The sequence below is a fragment of the Grampus griseus genome (genome assembly GCF_964374135.1).
Source record: "Grampus griseus genome assembly, chromosome: 1".
NCBI classification, from domain to species: Eukaryota; Metazoa; Chordata; class Mammalia; order Artiodactyla; family Delphinidae; genus Grampus; species Grampus griseus.
The window spans coordinates 15,972,862-15,994,212 of record NC_139017.1 but is presented as its reverse complement, the minus strand read 5'-3'; the positions used below and the strand labels follow the sequence as shown (position 1 = coordinate 15,994,212).

Sequence of the window (21,351 nt, the reverse complement as noted above, 5' to 3'; positions counted from 1 at the left end):
TATATCTAAAACATCTCAACGCCTGTGCTGGGATATTCCTCAGGCACTTCAAATTCAACATATCTAAAATAACTCCTCTCATCCCTCCTCCACACACACCCATCCTCTATTCTTCTCTCGTAGAACAGCTCTTTTCTGCAAGCCATTTCTCATGAAAGACAATATGATTCACCCAACTGCTCAAATCAAAAACTGTAAAACCAATTCTTTGCATTAGTTCATGTCTTCATATTTTTAAGAGTAGTTACTTGCAAAAGCATTGTTTCCTAGACACTAGTCTTTTATTCTACTCTATCCTTCAAGCTATTGTTTGAATGGTCTTTCTAAAACATGAATCTAATCAAGTCCATTTTTTCCTAAAATCACTTCATGGCAACCCCACAAAACACCCCAAGTCTTCTGAATGAAGTCTAAAGCCCTTGAGATTTCAAAGTCCTCCCAGCTCTGGCTCAGACTTAATCTCCCATGTCTTCTTTTACCACTTCAATCCTATGATAGAGCCATTCTACTCCTATAGTTCACAGAACAGGCCCTGTGCTCTCTTGCCCTCAAACTATCACAATACTACGCCCTCTTCTTGAACTGACTTTTGCAACTTCCAGAGAGATGTATCTTTAGAGTACCCTGAAATTTCTTCTATATACTAATTATAACATTTATCTTCTTGAGAGGCTCGCCTTTTATTCATATCTGTATCCCAACATGTACTAAAGTATCTGATACATAGGAGGAGCTAAACTAATGTTCGTGGAAGGATGGAAGAAAGGAAGAAAAGAAGAAGGAAGAAAGGAAGAAAAGAAGGAAGATATGATAATAGCTGAAGCCAAGGCAGAAGGCAAAGTTCTTAATGGTTCTCAGAATTTTGTGTATAATATTAAGGGATGTTAGACTCCCTGAATATCATCATTGTGGCACTGGCACCACACATCTCCAAAGTTTAACAGACTCTGGGTCAAAAAAATTTATAGTGAAAGGTGTTAAATAAGGGGGAACAAAGAAACAAAAAACAAGGCCCAAGTATAAGAGACAAGTATTTTGCAGTTCATTAGACGTTAATGGAAAGGCATCAGGAAAGGGAGATCATGATTAAACAGTGTCAAATGCCATGAAAAAGTCATGAAAACAAGGCCACTGTTTCAAGGGGTTACAGGGTTAGAAGCAATCTTTCATTTTTCTTTTAACATTTTATCCTAGCCAATAATAAGCTATTTTAGTGCAGGATATAAAATGTCACTTAGGGCAAAAATAGAAAAGATAAAGCAACACAATGTCTAGTAGAGCAGGCAATTCAAAGAAGATAAAGTATAAAGAAGATAAGGAAAGAAACATTTATTGAAAGAGGTTGATGTAAAGTCAAATTCATGATAATGGGATAAAGCAGTTTCTCATGGTTATTTAACCCTTTTTATCATTAACATTTAATATAACTATAGTATATCTGTTTTTCAGTTTTAAATATACAGTTGACCCTTGAATAATGTGGGTGTTACGGGATTTTTACAGTCAAAAATCCATGTATAATTTTACAGTCAACCCCCATATCTGCAGTTCCACATCCATGGATTCAACCAACTGGGGATTGTGTAGCACTGCAGAATGTATTTGTTGAAAACAATCTGAGTATAAGTGGACTCAGCCAGTTCAAACCCATGTTGTTCAAGGGTCAACTATGCTCTATTTAAATTATTGAAAACATTCTTCTGTCCTTCACCAGGAGCAATCAACAACTGACTATCTTTGCAAAGGAGGGAGAAAAAATATAGGGTATACAGATATGCTTACTACTTCTTTTCAACTAGTGTATTAGTTTGAACTTACGCCTTACTTATAATTGTCATAAGAAATACAGAAGATAAGCAATCAAATTACCTGTCCTGAGTTTATGTTTTTTTTAACTCTCCTGGTAATAATGCTAACATATAATACCTAGTCAAAAGGAAGATTAAATAATTTCTTTTTGGAGTTATTAAAAATCTCTGGGTTTTTTTTAGCAGTTATATAAATAAAAGCATACTATGACACTAATAAGAACCATACATTAAATTAAAGGGACATACTTTAAAATAACTAGTAGTTAACTTACTGCTAAGTTTTAAGTTATGTGCTGAAATTTGACATCTATAAACATTTTTCTGTTGCCATTTTTTTAACTGCTTAAAAATGAAATTACAGATACTTGGGTTGCCACTGGGATGCTGCATACTCATACAATATGTCATGAACTGCTAGACATTTTATGTTTAAAATGAAAAATGTGGGTAACACTTTATTTTAATGATATATTAATTAGTTCCAAATTACAATGAAAATCCTATAGCAGTGAATAAAACATGACATCTACATGAATTTAAAATAAATTTATTATGATCAGCATTAACACAATGAATACTAAGTGAATTAATAATGATGAAAGACCAAAAGTATTACCAGGAATGTAATAAAACATCAAGAAGAAGCTGGAAGTTTCTAGTCACTTCATCATCAGCTAGAAGTATTATAACCCTGGGTAACAGTATGTGCACATATGTAATTAGTGGCCAGAAAATAACTGACAATAAATAAAAATGAAAAAATGTGTGGTTAAGTATTTTTCCAGTAATATGCAAAAAAGATGCATTTTACACATCAAAATACTATGCTTAGTCTGACCTTAGCTACTAAATAAATACTAGATTAAAAACCCAATACACTTTCCTTTTCATTATCATATAACTTGTAGCTATTTTAGACACTAGGAATAAAATTCCGATAGTAGCTGTCCTGTGTTGTAAGACATATTGATGTGTAAAATGATTACTTTTTTCCATATCATTTCACTATTAGGTCTTAAAGGATTTCAAGCTCCTTAAAGGCAGGAATTATGCTTATTTTCTACTTTGGGCTCTGATCATCACCCATGTTACTAATAAGAGGTCAAAAACTACTTGAACTACTAAAGAGACAAAACAAACAACATTTTTTGCTATAAATAACATTATTGGGACAATTGGCAAAGGTTGAAGTCTGAAGATTAGATGGTGGAAATGTACAAATATTAATTTCTTGATTTTGATTGTTGAATTGTGGTTACGTAGAAAATGTTCTTATATGGAAAAAGAATTTGCAAGGCATCAGACTGCAATCCATCCCCATTTGGTTTTTGAAAGAAGTCTCTCTGTACTGTATTGCAACTTTTATGTAAATTTGAGATTGTATACACACACACACACACACACAAGAAAGAATGGCATCTCAATATTGTTTTAAATTCTTCAAACACTTTTCATAGCTTAAAATATATTATTTAAAGTAGACTTAAGAGTAAGGGAAATTATCATGCACAAAGAAAACCATCTTACAATGATAAAAATGTTAATTTATCATATCTGTTAAGCAGATATGATCATTTTAAAGGCATATGCACCTAATAATAAAGCTTCAAAATACATGAAGCAAAACCTGACAAAACTAAAAGGAGAAATAGACAAGTCCACTATTATAGTTGGGAATTGCAACATGTCTCCCCGAATAATTGATAGGACAACTGTCCAGGAAATCCATAACAATATAGAAAATGTGAATATTTATCAACCAACTTGATATAATTGATATTTATAGAACACTCTACCCAATAATATATATTTGGTATGTCTTCAAATTAATTGATCTTTTATTTGCAATATTTTAGTCTGATGTTTAGTCCATCTAGTGAATTATTTCTTTCAGATGCTGTGGTTTTTTTGTTTTGTTTTGTTTCTTTGAGTTACATGGGCCTCTCACTGTTGTGGCCTCTCCCGTTGCGAAGCACAGGCTCCAGACGCGCAGGCTCAGTGGCCATGGCTCATGGGCCCAGCCGCTCCGTGGCATGTGGGATCTTCCCGGACCGGGGCACGAACCCGTGTACCCTGCATTGGCAGGCAGACTCTCAACCACTGCGCCACCAGGGAATCCCTGCTGTGTTTTTTTAATCTCTGAAAGTTTCATTTGCTTCTTCTTTATGTTCCATTTAACTTCTCATTATGCTCATATTTTCCTTTAAGTCTTTAAATTCTGAGTCACTATTTAAAAATCCTTGTCTGCTAATTTTATTATCTTTGTATTTCTGGTCTGTTTCTATTAAGTGATTTTTCTCCTCCTTGTTATAGGTCTTAGTTTGCTACATTTTTGTCCTACTAATAATTTAGGAATAGATGCTGGATACTATGAAGGTTATGCTGTTGAGAATTTGGATTTTGTTCAGAAATTACCTCCAGGAATAAAGAGGGGTAATTGTCTGGATAATGTAATTTGTTTCCTTTCTTTTAGAGATCCTAATCCTGCACTGCCTGTTGCATCAATGTCTAGAAATAAGTTTTCATATATTTTGTTCAGTCTTCTAATTTTTCATGGTGGGAGGGCAAGTTTTGTACCAGTTACATCTTCATGGACACTTATTTTATATATTTAATTTTACTTTTTCAAAACAAAATTTGGGGGAATTCCCTGGCAGTCCAGTGGTTAAGACTCAGTGCTTTCACCGTTGAGGGCCTGGGTTCAATCCCTGGTCGGGGAACTAAGATCCCACAAGCTGGGTGGTGCAGCCAAAAGAATTAAAATTAAAATTAAAAAAAAAATAAAAACAAATTTTTTGTCTTAGAACAAATTTTTACCTATTTATTTACTGTTTATTTCACAAATAATACATGAACATCCAAAGCTTAATCTAAAAATTTAAACCATATAGAAAAATAGAGAAAAAAATTGATTCCATTTCAACCTACCTTATCCTCCAATTTTCAAAATCTAATCATTATTAACAGCTTGTTATATGATTCCAGATCCATATTTTTGTGCCTGTATGTATTTATACATAAAAATTTCATGCTAAATGTATTACATGCTTTCTATGACCTCTTTTTTTTACTTTGTCTCAGAGATTTTTATGTTATTATGTATAAAATTTTTCACTCTTTTAAACTGCTACTTAATATTCCATCATGTGAATATGCCTTTATTTATTTAGCCAGATTAGTTACAAATACATATAAGTCTCTTCTGTGTTCTTCCTATTAGAAATAATGCTTTAATGAATGCCTTTATATATAACCCTATATAAAAAATACTCTGTGCACAAATTGTGTACATATTTCTATAGGGTAAGTAGATACAGTCATATGCATTTTAATGCTATTGTAAATTATATTATTTTTGTAGTTTCAAATTATAATAGCCCACTGCTATTATATTTAAAAAATTGATTTTTGTGTATTGTATCCTACAATCTTGCTAAATTCACTTTTTATTTCTAAATCATTTTGTTTGTAGGTGGTTTAGAGTTATATATGCATAAAATTGTGTTTTCAGTGAATAAAGACAATTTTATGGAGGTTCCTCAGAAAATTAAACATAGAATTACCATATGATCCAGAAATCCCACTTCTGGGAATATACCTGGACAAAACTATAATTCATAAAGATACATGCACCCCTATGTTCATAGCTGCACTGTTCACAATAGCCAAAAAATGGAAACAACCTAAATGTTCATCAACAGATGAATGGATAAAGAAGATGTGGTACATATATACAATGGAATACTACTTAGCCATAAAAAAGAATGAAATAATTCCATTTGCAGCAACATGGATGGACCTAGAGATTATCATACTAGGTGAAGTAAGTCAGAAAGAGAAAGACAAATACCATATAATAACACTTACATGTGGAATCTAAAATATGACACAAATGAACATAACTACAAAACAGAAACAGACTCATAGACATAGAGAACAGACTTATGGTTACCAAGGGGGAGGGGGGAGGGGGAGGAACGGACTGGGAGTTTGGGATTGGTAGATGGAAACTATTACATTTAGAATGGATAAACAACAAGGTCCTAATGCACAGCACAGGGAACTAAATTCAATATCCTGTGATAAAACAAAATAGAAAAGAATATTAAAAAAAGAATGTCTATATGTGTGTAACTGAGTCACTTCGCTGTACAGCAGATTGGCACAACATTGTAAACCAACTCTACTTCAATTAAAAAAAAAAGACAATTGTAGTTCTTCCTGTGCAATTTTAACCCCTTTTATTTATCATGCAAAATTTAAAATTACTAAGGAAAGTGTGGATAGTTCAATAAATGGTGTTGAGACAACTGTATGTCTACAGAAAAAAATTAAGTTATTATCTCACACAATACATGCATAGAAATATAACTGCATAAAGAGTGAAGGAAAAATGTAATAAAACTTTAATATTATCAGTAAATACAGATAATTTTCTCATCATCATGGGCTGGAAAAGACTCTTCAAAAATAGGCTAAAATTCCCCAAAGCCAGAGAAATAGATTGACTAATTTGACTACATAGAAAACTGAAAGATAGTATGGTAGACATTACCATAAACCTAAAATATATGTATTGGCTTTGGGAGTAGGTGATGGGGGAGCCAGTGGAGGAGTTCTTAAGGCCACTAAAGAGACAATTTAGGCTAGAAGAGTGGAGAGGTAACAGATTAGAAGCTAGATAAAGAAATACCTGCATTATGTATTAGTGATACAATTAGCAGGACTGTTGCCTGTAACTGCTTGTTGATTGAAAAGGTACTAATGACTTTTTGAACCTGCACAAAGATGTCTAGGAAGAATACTGAAAGTGCCAACTGGATTCTTTTAACTGCGTAGAATAAGGGGTATCTCATAAATCTCAGCATCACAATGCTTATCTAAATTTAACCATAAATACTACATACAAGTATAATTGCTCATCATTGTTTCTGTTACTTCTTTTGTTCTTCCCCTATCCTCAAATCCTTGTTATGATTTAATTTTAATTTGATTACACAGAGTACTTTCTAGAGAACACTTCCTCAGGTTGGGTACAAGGATGATGTAACTCTGAGTCTTTACATGTCTAAAAATATCTCATCAAAAGAATGAATAAGATCTTTGCTAGGTTTAGGATTTTTAGTTGTTACCTTGAATAATCGATAATTATTGTCCTTTTCTAGGTCTCTGTGTTGCATATGAGCCATCCAATGCTGGACTCTTTCCTTAGCAAATCACTTTTCTCTTTTCTATCTATATTAGAAGCTTGTAAACATTTTTCTGTATCCTTGGATAGATAATATCCAAGAAGTATGTCTTCCAAAAGAAAATCCTGTCTAGGACTCAGACAGTCCTTTCAATTCAAAGCCATACTCATTCTTCAGTTTAGGAACATTTTCTTCTAGTATTTCATTATTATTAATCTATCTCCTTCCCATTCCTACTCCATATTCTGCAGTGACTATTATTCATATACTAAGTCCCATAGATATGTCTACCACATTGCTTTCCTGAAACATTTATATTTCAGTTATGACTATCCTATTTTTTAATTGATTTCTTACATTTTTAAGCTGAAAAGAATTTTAATTGGTTCCAGTAATTTTTTTCTCTCTAATTTTATTTCTGTAAAAGTTCTCATTATATTTTTACTAAAGTTTACATCTGTGTCCTCCATTAGTTCTAACTCCACAGTAGCCACCTATTCTGGCTTCTTAGCTTAATCTCCTTCCTCCAAACTAAAGTTCCCTTGTATGGCTTATGAATTTTCTCTGCCTATTTATGTTGATAGATATTCAATTGCTTGATAACTAGGCAGGACTGCCTGCTCAGGTCACTAGGGCAGTAGTGTACTGACAGGCAGTAAAAGTTACTGTAAAAACGTTCTCTGTTCAATGAGCCAGCAGTGAACATGTTGGGGAACTGAGATCTCTCTTTTGGTGCCTGAGGCATAGGTATTCGTTAGACCAGTTCCAGGTCAGGAGGATTCCAGAGCTTCCATGGTCAAAGAAAAGAAGCTATTCATTCTCAGAAGTGATTCTTCAAGCTTTTGGTAGCCGATTTTGGAGACATACCAGAGGTCCTACTAGTATCTGCATCATCTGTGGACTCTACCAGATGCAGGCTTCTTTCTAAGCAGTGGGGTTCTTGGTCCTTATAGCTGTGTTTCCCTTATTTTGAAAACTGAGTTGTCTAAACACAGATGTGCAAGGGAGAAAAGAATAAGAGCTGCTGGCTTAGACGCCCATCTCTCCTTCTTCCTACTGAATTTTTGTTTTCTAGAAATTCTTCAAAATTACTGGTCTACTAATTGCATGCTTTTTTGTTCTTAAAATTTTGTACATTTAGTCTTTAAAAATTTTTTTACACTTAACTGTATTTTGAATGGAATCAAAGGAGAAGTACACATAAATGCTTAGTATGTCTTCTGATCTAATTCCTCATCTAGTTATTGCTGGTACCAAGAAGAGCTACTGATTTTTCTAAATTTACCTTGTAATCAGACACTTTATCAAATTCATTTTATTTCTAAGAGTTTTTAAGTAGATTATCTTGCATTTTCTCAGCTTTATAATTTCATGATCTGTAACCAACCTTTACTTCTTCCCTTCTAATATTTACTAATAAATATTTCTTTTATTACAGTATTGGCTACAATTTCCAGAAAAAGATTCCAAATAGTAGAATTAATGTGTATTTTTCTCTTGTTTTTGAATTAAATGGAACTATCGATATTGTATTTCATCAATACACATGATGTTGGCTATTGGTTTTAGAAACATATTCTTTATTATAAGCACATTTCCCTTTATTTCTCATTTATAAAGATTTTTTTAACTTGAGAATTTTATCTGAATGATGGTTACATGGGTATACACATACGTAAAAATTATTAAGCTGTACACTTATAGTTTATGTACTTCATTAAATGTACATAATATATCAAAATTTTTAAAACTTTTATAAAGAAAAGAAAAATACTCATAAATAAATAAATTTATCAACTGCCTTTCTTATATCCAATGAGTTGATCATATGCATTTTATTCTTTGCCCTCCTGTTGTGATTTCAATATTATGATTTTACTGGGTGCTAACTAATGTGACAAAAAATCATTTAATTTTCTTAGTTGACATCTCAATAGGCATTATTGCCTCATTTACAGATGAGAAAGCTGATATTTAAAGTGTTTAACTAAGGTAAGAGTATAAATTTAAGAGCTTAAGTTTAAGCCTAAAGTAACACAGAATTAGGCTTTCAACTGTTCCTGCACTCTGGCATAAATCATCCTTGTATGCTTGGCAGAAGCCTTGCTAAATTTTACTGGTCAGAATTGAGTCCCACTGAACAGAAAAATCAGCAACTAATTAGAATCAGAGGAAGAGACTCGTGTCTATCCGACTAAGTGCTATTTACAATCTTTAGGCTACTAGGACCAAGATGATTGTCCAAGGTCAAGGACATCAAACCAACTAATTAAACTAAGAATACAGTCAGGAACCTTTTACTATGTTGGAGTTAGAAACAAATTGATTATGTTTATGGGAATAATGGATTCCAGAATCAGGCCAACTTAAGGAACATTATACTTTAGGTTGACACAAGGTAATGAAGTCCAGGTAAATCGCTGGTCTTGTACTGGAGAGTACTTGCCATACCAGGTGTTTCCCTTTCCTCAACTTGACCTTAGAAAGGCAGGTTAGACCTTATGTATTTGATGTACCTAATTCCATGCAGGGACTTGATTTAAAGGCCCCATACTCCAAGCATAAGGTTTGGACTGAGATGAATCAAACTTCATTAGATCTTTGATCTTTTTGAACAAGTAACTTACACTTTTAAGATCTCATTTTCCTCCGTTGTAAAGTAGGAATAATAAAAATCACTTCATATGATTACTGTGAAAGTCAAAATAAAATAATATTTGTGAAAGCACTTAACAGAGTTCTCAGCACACACCAGATATTCAATTGCATTTATTTCTCTTTCTACTCCCTTCTCTCTATCCTCAAGCACTCCCCATGCCCCGTTTCAGAGGGTAAGGGATCTGGAAATTTGAGTTAGCCACTTAGTCTCTACAGTGTCTCTGTAGAACTTCTAGCCCTCTTCCTGAGCAACCGCTTTCTCAATATTCCCCTACACATACCCTTCAGCTAAGTTAATTAGAAGAGATTTTTGACATATATTAGGTTAATTTCTGCTTATATACCTTTAGAAAACTATATATGGTTTAAAATGATTTCATATCTTACTTATTTTTCTCATAAAGCCAAATTTGACTTAAATTTTCTTAACAAGCAAAACAGGCCACAAAGAGTTAAACTAATAAACGATGGAATTGGAGGAGGAAAGCAGAAAAAAGAAAACAAAATCAAAATGCTCTACCAATTTCAAAATAAGTTCGGAGTTTTCTTCATTATTTATTTTTAAAGACAGAGTCAGATCAAGTCACTCCTCTATTGAAAATCCCCTATGACTTCCTATCTTAATCAGAGTAGAATCCAATATCTTTACTATGGCTTAAAAGCTCCAAATGATCATGCAGGCTTCTGACAACAGGGCCATAGCACTTGATGTTACAGCTCCTGAAGGCTCATCTCTGAGATCCCTATCTAGTAGGCCTACTCATCCACTTTTATTAGGTCTCTGTTTAAATATTACCTGATCAGAGGAGCATCCTCAGACCACTCTATTTAAAACAGGATGTTTGTTCACACTTTGCTCATCCTACCTTGCTTTATTCTTTTTGGTTACAATCACCTCAAGACAAAATATTATATGTAAGTATATTTATGTTCTGTCTCCCTCATGACTCTTTTGTTCACTGCTGTATCCTCAATACCTAGAACAGTCCTTAGCACATAATAGGTGCTCCATTCATATTTAATTAATCAGTGAATATTTAATTCATAAATATGGTATTGAGAATCTAAGTAGAGTGCATTAAGTTCTCATAAGAAATGTTAGAAATGTTCTCTTCTGAATAATATTAAAATCTAAAAAAAAAAATAAAACACAGCTTCTACATGAGAAGTCATGACAGAGAGGGACAAGAATTAAAAAGTAGCTTAACATAGGGTGAACATGTAAAATGCCTATGTATCAATATGTATATGTAGAAATGAATCACTTTGCTGTACACCTGAAACTACACAACTTTGTAAGTCAACTATACTCCAATATAAAATAAAAAATTAAATTAACAAAAAAGAAACGAACTTAACCCATCACAAATTTCCTGGGTTCTAATTATTTAAAACCCTAAAATGTGCTGTTTGTGAAGAGAAATATACAAAAACGATATGATTAACTCAGATCAAATAAAAGAGGATCAATATTAATATTACAAGTTGTATGTTGCTGCATTAAATCTGTTTAAAGAAATAATAAAAATAATTTTAAAAACTGCTAGTAGTATTCAAAGGTGAAACATTTTGCACATTCAAAAAAGACCAATATATAGCCAATAATGAAGAGACACACACCAGTACACGTATATAAGCTAAATAACATGACATAAAAGGATACCATACAGTGGAAACTCAGTGGAATTAAGTGGAAGAGGGACATTTTGAACTCATTCCTATTAGCATTTGACAGATCAACTAGATGAAATTTATATAAGGATATGGGGAAAATGAACAATATGATTAATGAACATATACCAAATTCTCCTTTCCACAAATAGGATAGTATAAATGACCAATAAGTCAAAAAGAAATCTCAGTAATTCAGAAGAACAGAAATGAAACTAGGAAGTAATAGTGAAAGTTAAAAAAAAGGCCAATACTTAGTCAAATAACAACTGTGTATTATCTTTGTGCCACCCTGTAACATCCTAGACACAATATTCAGTCTCTTTGATGAGTAGACCACCAAACATGAGTGCGCACCAAACATTTCTTGTGGGGGCAACTTCCCAAAGGGCTTGGACAGGTTTGGTAATGCACAACTCCACCTATGCCCCTAGCTTTCTTATCACATCAGCTACCACCATACTTGCTTTTCACTTCTTGGAATTCCAAATCTTTCCCCTATGTTAGGCAGAGAAGCTTCTCTCTTCCTGGGTGGACACCCAGGCCCTGGAGGATTCAGGTGCTAATCTAAGCACTTAGTCATAGTATATTTTTCCCAGCAAAGTCATGTTTCAACTTCAGAGGCAATCTGGTGCCAGCTGTTAGGTAGAAACATTTTTGCCACTGTCTTGTTACCAACATAGAAGACAATAAAACAAACCAAGAAGAATTAAAATTGTTTCTTCCAACTCTGGTGCCTACATGCTAATGGAGTTGAAACAGTATGCTCATGCCATTTGGATTTCTGGATCTTGGTGCTTCCTGTCAGTTAATTCATCAAAACCAGTGTAGTGGGAAGAAAATCTTGTCTAGTATGGTAGTGAAGAGCATAAGCCTTAGAGTTGGGTTTTTTGGTTTTGAGACTTAGTAGCTGTATGACGTCATACAAATTATCAATCCATCCGAACCTTATTTTCTTTGCCTCATGTAAAGAAGGAATAAATATATAACTTGTACGGACGTTTACAAATTAAACGATAGGCCCATACACCATTTTTTTTTCTTACAAAATCTCCCTTTTTATGCAAAATGGGGCCTGACAGGAACTCTTGTGAGAAATGCAGATTTGCTGGCCATAACTGAGACTCACTGAATCAGAATCTGCATTTTACCAAGACCCTCAGGTGATTCTCATGTACACTGAAGTTTGCAAAAGAACTAATCTAGTCAATAACAGATGAGAAATGACAACAATTTCTTAAGGAAATTGCCCGTTTAATTTTTCATATACTAACATTTTATATGGTTTTTGCTCCTATGCTAATCAATACCCTTTTTTTTAAAACTAGGCAAACTTGGAAGTTTTGATTCCTTCGTGATCTTTAGAGACTTTCCTTCATACTGAAAATATTAATAATAAATGAAATGGAAGGAATGCCAGCCTATTCTCATCATGGCCTTTGTATGGCCCTAGTTTTTTCTCCAAACCACCTCCAGCTTTGGGAAAATGTGCCCATTGTCAAAAGTCAGGAGATGGAGACAAAAATTAACACTGAAATCTTTAGAAAAAAATTATGTCTGTTTGCAGTTGCATGACACTTCACCAAGCTTTTCTAGAACACTGTTCTCAAGCTCTAAAAATATAGATTAATACATTCACTTGTAAAGTTGTGAAAATCAAATGAACACTGTATGGAAAAGTTCCTAATGCAATGCCCAGCATATAATCAGTGCTCAAGAAATGTTAGTCATTTCCCTTCCTGTTCATGCTTGCTCTGTTGTAATTATCTTTTAAATGCCCATATTCCATACTAGGCTGTGAACATCAGAGGGATGGAATTTATTTCTTTTAGATATCTAAGTCATAAATACAGGACCTTCCACATAATTTATCTATAATTATAGATAATACATAATTTCTGTCTTTAGCTATTTTTCATACATTTATGTAAACCAGGACCAATGATTGATTGAAAGATTCATTTATGGAATTATTAGACAAGTAATTATTGTGCAGCTAAGAGGGATGATACTTATATATCTCATATATTATCTCACAACAGAATGTAAAATTAAATTGTGATCAAGTGCTGTAAAAGGTACACGGTGCTCTAAGAATGTAGTAGGTGAGAAAACTGTTAGAATAAGAACAGCTCAGCACTGTAAAAGGTACACGGTGCTCTAAGAATGTAGTAGGTGAGAAAACTGTTAGAATAAGAACAGCTCAGCAAGGTTCTGTCTTCTTGGCATGTTTTCCATTGGTCTAGCATGTCACTATCTTCTACTATGGTCTGATTTACTTTTTTTGGATTTTTTCTTAAGTTGGAAAATCTCCTGAGGCACTGCTTCCAGAAGGCCAGTGTTCAAATGAACCACTAGTGAGAAGATTAGGTGTAGAGATATGGATAAGGCCGCTAGTGTCTTCCTTAGCCCTCTTCTATTAATTAACATATTGGTACTGATTATCCTGTCAGAATAGTTTAGAGGGCTTCCCTGGTGGCGCAGTGGTTGAGAGTCCGCCTGCCGAGGCAGGGGACACGGGTTTGTGCCCTGGTCCGGGAAGATCCCACATGCCGCGGAGCGGCTGGGCCCGTGAGCCATGGCCGCTGAGCCTGCGCGTCCAGAGCCTGTGCACCGCAACGGGAGAGGACACAACAGTGAGAGGCCCGCGTACCACAAAAAAAAAAAAAAAGAATAGTTTAGATACTGTCACTTCGGGAAGACAATTGAGTCACAGAACAGTTGAGTTCAATGATATTTGTGACATAAAGGAGGTTCAAATCCCCAGGTAGATGGGGGATACTCTGAGCTCACCCAGCTAAGGAACCTGGGCGACCACAGTCAGGCCATTAATCCTTCCACAAGGAGGACACAGGTTTCATCACATTGCTGAGTGATTATGTCAAAGGAAAACACTTCATTTTACAATTTTAATTATACTGGAATTTTAAAAATCATCTCCAGCTGATAACCATGGCTTCCTGTATCTATAATCTCCCTGTATGCTAACACTACTTTTAAATTTGCGATTCTGTTTGCAGCCCACAAATGACGAAGAGAAGTGGGTGGTACTCAGCGAGTTAGGGAATTTGCTCATAGGAAGCTCCTGTTGAGGAATAACGGGCTGGGGATGAAGCCAGGCCTTTTCGCGCTCCCCCAGTTGATGCCCTACCTGTTCCTGTAGTAGTACTGATGTGCTACAGTCGTCGACCGAGCTTGCAACCGGGCTAACGTGGCCATAGCCTCAGCGCGCCAGCTGCACCACTGGAGTTACTCTGGGTCTCCTAGGCAACCGGGCTAAACCATTCCGCTGGTCCCGGGGGTTCAACTTTTCGTTGACTTTACATTTTCTCCCTCACACTGTTTCAGTTTCCGGAAGACTAGAAAGAAAAATTAAGAAATTTTTCTTATGAAAAATTTCAAATTATTGGCTTCTATATCTTCTGTGAGCAAAAGGAGGAGACTCTCGGAGAAGGAAGCTGGGGTGGGGGCGGGGAGGAGAACTAATGGTTGCTCCCGGCATCCGGTTTCCGCCTCCAGTCGGCTTCCGGAAGCTCAGCTCAAAATGCTGAACTGCTCCTGGGAAGCCGCTGGTGCTGTGGCAGTTGGAGTCTGTTCTCGGGCCTGAGGCTCGAGGCCAGGCTCCTGGGTGTCGTTAATGTTCGGGGCCGCCGGGCGCCAACCGATCGGAGCTCCAGCCGCCGGGAACAGCTGGTGAGGCTGGCGGCCCAGGGGATGGGAGATCTGGAAAGGGTGTGATGGCCGGAGGCCGCTGGACCTGGAATGGAAGGGGGAGGGAGTTGTAATGGATGATCTGAAGACCTTTAGGCCTTGCTCTCACTCTGCCTGGGATGGACGCAATTTGAGGAAGGCGTTGAGGTGTGTGCTAAAGATTTGCGAAGGAATACAGTTAATGCTTGCTGATAGCTTGTCTACTACGCCACGATAATTTAGGCGTGAACCTTTCTGTACTCCAGGAGCAATTCATTTCCTCATCGATTGTTGACAAGACGAGGGTACAGAAGAATGTATCTTAATATAGGCCTTATTTCCTCATTTGCCTTTTTAAATTTACTAGATTATCCCAGGTGTTTTGGAAGATCAAATCCCAGAAATCTAGACTCCTGGAAGTTCAGTAGTGGAGGAGACTTCGCCCTCCTACCCCGGGTTTTTGGAGTAGGAGTAACCTACCAGTTTCTGCCCCTTGAACGTTCCATTCTAGTTCAGATGAGATGTGCATGGGGTGTCCCTTGAGAACATGTAAATGTCAGGATTAAATTTGGAGTTCGACTACAGTATCATAGCACCAACGCCACTTTAGAATAATAAACTGCTTTGACTTGTCAGGGTGCTTTCACAAATACACACACTTTACCTTTATGACAGCCCTATGCTAGGAGATGATCAGAGGCACAGAATAGTTAAGTGACTTGTCCAGTGTTGAGATGCATCCTTTAGTCCTAGAGCTAGAAGCTGGGTTTTGGATTTCTAGTTGAAAGCTCTGTAATTCCGGTCTTGTTTTTCTCCCAAACCCTTTTCCTCCAAGTCTACCTAAGACTAACAGTGAAAGAAGCAAAATTTCCACTGACTGGCCTCAAACATAAAGTGTTGAACAACAGGTGAAATGCAGCTGTAATATGTCTGTCCATTCCTAGATCTGCAGCAAATGAGAATATGGGGGATTCTAGTAGCCTGTGATCTGAAGAATTTCTTTTGCATCACCTATCACTGAAAAGTTAAAAGAATATCTTGCCTAAACTGTTTTGAATGAGATCATATCATTCTGTAGTTCATTTTATAATGAATATAGACTTGTTTATGCTCCTTTTTAAAAAATTGTCTTAGTTGAAATATAGTTGATGTACAATATTGTATTAGTTTCAGGTGTCCAGCATTGTGATTCAGTATTTTTACAGATTATACTCCATTGAAAGTTATTACAAGATAATGCGGAGGGGCAAATTAGGGGCATGGGCTGAAGACATACAAACAACTATGTATAAAATAGATTAGCAACAAGGATATACTGTATAGCACAGGGAACTATAGCCATTATCTTGGTTATGCTCCTTTTTAATGCTCACATTATCCTGTGAGAAAAATAGCACTTTTTTTTTAAATGAGCCTTTTTTTTTAAATGGTGAAGCAATTAGCATAAAATAAAACACATAGTTCTTAAGTGTTTAGTATTTTTAGTTTTGACAGTTGTATACACTGTGTAACCACAACACAAAACAAGATATGGGACATTTCCATCACCTCAGGGTTCCCTCTCCAGGGTACCTTTCTTAATGTTTCACCATTAAGCATCTCCTTAAGAGGGGGGGAAGACAAAATGTGCTCTGTAGACTGTAGGTCTGCTCTTGTTATAGTGATACTGATTTGTGTGATAAGTGACTATTTAATTTAAAAGTATGACTCTTTCAACTCCTTTCTCACCCTTCCACCTTCCACCCAATTCATGGTTAGGTACCTCTTTATAATATAGAGATACTATGCCTGTGTGTTTTATGCCAGTGACGAAATATCAGTGCCACTAGGGATGCTACTACTAAGCAGTTATTTGGTGCCGGGTTTTAAGTGCATGTATCATCTCTTGTAAGTTTTTTGAGGTAGGTGCTATTATTTTTTGCATTTTAGAGGTGGTGAGACAGGAGCAAATGTAGTTTAAATATACACCCAAGTATCATATTTGCAGTATGATTACAGTATATCTAAAAAAAGAAATTCTTAACTCTCCTAGCATACTGCCTATGTGTCCGAATGAGATTCCATATCACAAGGAGTATATAAACCGGAAAGTATATGCCCAGATTCGTTAACCAGGCTAGAATTCCTGATGTATCTAACTCCCATCTTGAGTTCAACTTTTTCTCCAATGTCCAGGCTGGTTTTTCAATTTTCAGGCACCACATGGGTAAATGTAGATGATTCCTTTCTTTCTTAATAGTTTGTTAAAAGGTAGAACTGATATATTATTTTATAATTTAAAAGCCTAAGGAAGAAAAGTTTTATACAATTAAATAATAAAAATTCTATGTTTTTTGTGTGTCAGAAAATATATGTTTTTTGTGCAAGTTATTATATAACTTTAGTTATTTAGTTAACTTTAGTTATTTAGTTAACTAGTTATTATATAACTAGTTATTATATAATATAGTTCATATTATATTTTTATAAAATCTTTATAGCTGGGAATGTCTATCTTCTCTTCCTGCCACCTCACTCACATACAATTTTGAAAGTAGGGTCCAAAAAGTATCCATTTTGGTACTTAAAATGTTAACCTGCCTTTTAAAATTTGAGTCATTTAATGGACAAATCACATTTAGAATTTTGACACACTTTATTACTTTTTACTTTATTAGTGCTTTATATTTAAAGTCAATTTCTGAGGATTTTTTTGGGGGGGAAAAGATTTTGAAGGTTGAACTGAACAGATTTTTTAAATTAGTTCTTGATAATGAAACTATTGAATCATTATTGATCTACTGAGCTATAGTATCTATTTATTTCACTTTATGTGGCTTTGCTTTAAAAGAAAGCCCATTACAAATAAACTATTGATTCTGGACCTTTTCTTCTATCATTTCATTTCTATTTGCTATTTTGATTTTCCTTAGGTCTGGAAAACTGCATAGTGAATATGTGCTTTTTAAATAACTGCTTTTTTTTTTGGCCTTTTGTCTTGAACTCAGTTTCATACTGTCAGGTTTGTCTGAGTCAGGTTTCTGTAATTTGAAATCTGGATTGTTCAAATTTTCAGCCAAGTCATATATTTCCTTTGTTGTTTGTTCATTCATTGTCATTGATTGGTTTGTTCATCCAGCAGACTTTTTTAAAACATCTGTTATGTGCCAAGCATTATGCTAGGTACTTGTAATTAATATTCAGTTGTCTTCATTCTCATTCCTATTCTAGGAATTCAGAATATATTCAAAAATATTGAGTAGTCACCATGTTTGAGCAATGCGTGAGACTCATTTCCTAAATATTAGAAGGTTGCCTAGATGCACTTTAATATTTGCTTGTTAACAAGAATTGTTATGAATTAGTTTTTAGGCTTTACATTGTTTGTTTCAGACTTTGACTTTATTTCCTTAGGCAGTTTTTTATTCAATAGTTTACTTTTTGAAAGTGTTTACAGTATAAGGAAAGAAGTTTGAATGACTCTTGAAGTCGTTAAATGAAAAAAAAATCAAAAGAATGATCTTCGAATTTAAATAATGAATGAGCTGCCTTATTAGATCACTATTTGGAAAATAGAATTAGAAAATCACTGTTTGGAAAGTAGAATTAGATTTTTTTTTTGGTAAAGCCATGTATGAACTGCTTTTTGTCACATTGCTAGGGTAAGGAGGAAAGAAAGCTTTCTGGGGGTTCCCATGGTGACAGAAGTGACAAAGTAGTGGCTGCCAGCAACACCTCTAGTTGAGTGCAAGTCAGTAGAACTTTTGCTCCCATCATGGGAAATGAGTTTTTCTGTTTGGTGGCGAACCTTGTGGCTCTTAACTTGGAAGGATGATATCCTTTCATCTTTTTTTTTTCTTATATCTGTATATTAATTATTAGGATAGGAGTAGGTCAAATACACAGCATTAATTTTTTTTTAACCTGAGATTTTTGAGTTTGTTTGTTTTTGATCGATAAAAGTCTTTAAGGAAGTGCTTAAATTTCTTGAAATTCTATGAAAGATTTTTACAAATGTCTGTTAACTCCTCTCTCACCGTCATTCAGAGAGGTTCAAGAACTCAGAAAAGTTGATGGTCTTAGCTTTTATTATGACATACTCAGGATTCATAGTATACTTTGTACCTTAAAAGAAGAATGATTTGGTATTTCAATAACAGTTTCCTCTTATTTGTGTGTAGAGGTTGTTGAAAGATGAAATAACTGCTCTCACACATAAGTACCCATTCTTATCCTCACAGAATCCCTACAAGATAGTCATACACATTTTTATGATGAAGAAACAGTAATTTGTCCAAGGTCCTCTGGCTGATGACTATAGTATAATTTAGCTTCCAAATTCTTGCTTTGACTCTTAAAGCTCATGTTCCCTACAGTTTCCTCCCAGCCTTTTTTTCCCCCTAGTGAATTCTATTCCATATTTATTGCCTAGTGTCAATGTAAAGTTGTAATTAATCATTTGCATGTTTTAGAATAAGATAGATTCCCCACCCCCCATGCTACTTTTTTAAAAAAGAGAGAAGATTACTTACAATTAATGGTTTATATTGATATGTCAAGGAATTTCTAAACTAGCCCAAGTGTTACCATTTAATGTTAGTTATTCTTAATTTCCTATGATCTGTCCCAAAATACATAAATAGAGAAAATTGAAGATGTAATCTCTTAATAGGTTACTAGACTGAGATAAAGACTTGTTTGAACAAATAATGTTACCATTAAGGAAGGAAATCTGTAAATTCCTATGAGCAGCAGAAATCTTAATCAAATTTTAGAACATTCTTATGAATCATATTTTGTTAAATTAGTCATAAAATTTAGCCCTTGATGTGGCATCTTTAAGCCTCATCATTTGCCTGTTTAGTCTCCCACGGTCATGGTCTACAGTATTATGTGTTCATTTTAATCTGTTTGGCTATTTGCTATATACTTTTAGGACCAACCAACCTTTCCTATCTTAAGTAAAAGCTAACATGAATATCAAGGCATGCTAATTCCAGAACTATTTTCTTCTTAAGCATTGGGTAGTAATAGTATATATTCATCAGCATAGTTCTTGACTATGTACTGTTGGTTCAGTGTTTTTGTACTTGCTGAATTTTTATTCATACAGAATCTAACTCGTAAATCGTTATTCCCTTAAATTTTTGAAGCCAATTGAACAGTTGTATTTAGCAATAGGTACCTTTTAGCACTCCACTCCTAAAATTACTTAACTTTGTAGAAGATCTAATCTTTTACAGAGATGAAGATGAGAATTTTACCATGTACGAGGTGGTAAAGAGTTTAATTTATTTTTCCTTAACTAGATATGTGAAAGCTGTAGTCAATTACCCTTTAGGTATATCTGGAAGATTTTTGTTTTATAATGAACTTGGTGGGTTTATTCAGTAGACACACATGTCCATCCTCTTGTTATAGTTATTTTATCGGTATCCAGAAAAGGAAATTATTCCCTAATTTTCCTATATATGCTATATTTTTCCCTTCTAGGAATAGTAGTTATTGCCAATACAGGCTTCAAAAAAGTAATGATCATTGACAAAATGGTTAGTTGTTGGTTATTGGGGGGAATTTGTTTTCTGGGCTTTCTTGGACTTCAACTTCTGCTATGCCTGCCTCTACGTTGTTGACTCCCTTTGAGGCCCTTGGTTCTTCGGTCAACTTGTCAGTTCTTTGAGGACATAGGAGCAGTAACTTAGGACTAGGGCAGCTTCCTGATTCTTCTTCCTTGAACCAAAAACATTCGAAAAAACCCTTAAACTCAGTGCAGTGTTTTCTACATTAACTCATCTTCCTCACTCTAGAGCATACATTGTTTAGGAAGCCCTTTTCTGAATTAATTAGAACTTGGTGTTAAAGGAAGCCAAGGAGAGAAATTCACTCATTTTACTGGATGTTAAATGTTGCCTGGAGGAGGACAAACAAACAAACAAACTTGACCTTTGGCCAAATATTCTTACCTGAAACTGGCATATCAATTTTTGGGTTGATCATACATTTTATAGATTGCTCAGCATAATATAATACCACCTGAAAAAACAAAATGCTTATCTATTCAAGTCATGTCCTTTTACAAAATCCAACTTTATATAAATAGTGGGACTGTAATTTTATTCTATTCATTTGGACTAGCTTAAGAAAACGATTAGTGAAGCGTTCTCTTAGACATTATACTCAGTGCAAACTATTCCCAAAAGATTTCATTTCCGTTGGGTTCCAAATGAAGAGAAATTGTTTTATAAATGTGAATATAAAACTTACAAATTAGCTAAGTGGTAATTCACTGGATTTTACTATAATTCAGTCTTTAAAACTATGGTTGCTTAATAAACATAGATTTTTGTACAGAA

The 21,351-nt window shown here is 34.7% G+C and overlaps 2 protein-coding genes across 6 annotated transcripts in view; one reads left to right on the top strand and one right to left on the bottom strand.

Annotated features, from left to right (window-relative positions):
* Positions 1-14,548, bottom strand: part of SPATA17 (spermatogenesis associated 17) — a gene marked incomplete at both ends in the record, with an annotated part of 185,195 nt that extends 170,647 nt beyond the window's left edge. Inside the window, one exon of the mRNA XM_082679238.1 lies at positions 14,481-14,548. Coding sequence (XP_082535364.1) covers positions 14,481-14,548 — 68 coding nt within the window. The remainder of the gene's footprint in view (positions 1-14,480) is intronic.
* Positions 14,549-14,872: 324 nt separating this feature from the next.
* The window catches only part of GPATCH2 (G-patch domain containing 2), a gene marked incomplete at its 5' end in the record, with an annotated part of 166,181 nt that continues 159,702 nt past the window's right edge, over positions 14,873-21,351 (top strand). For 3 of the 5 annotated variants that reach the window (XM_082657247.1, XM_082657249.1, XM_082657250.1), the window contains one exon: positions 15,114-15,187. In XM_082657247.1, coding sequence (XP_082513373.1) covers positions 15,114-15,187 — 74 coding nt within the window. Of the gene's footprint in view, positions 15,023-15,113; positions 15,188-21,351 lie in introns of those variants that run through there. The other 2 variants (XM_082657248.1, XM_082657251.1) reach the window with 1 other exon arrangement.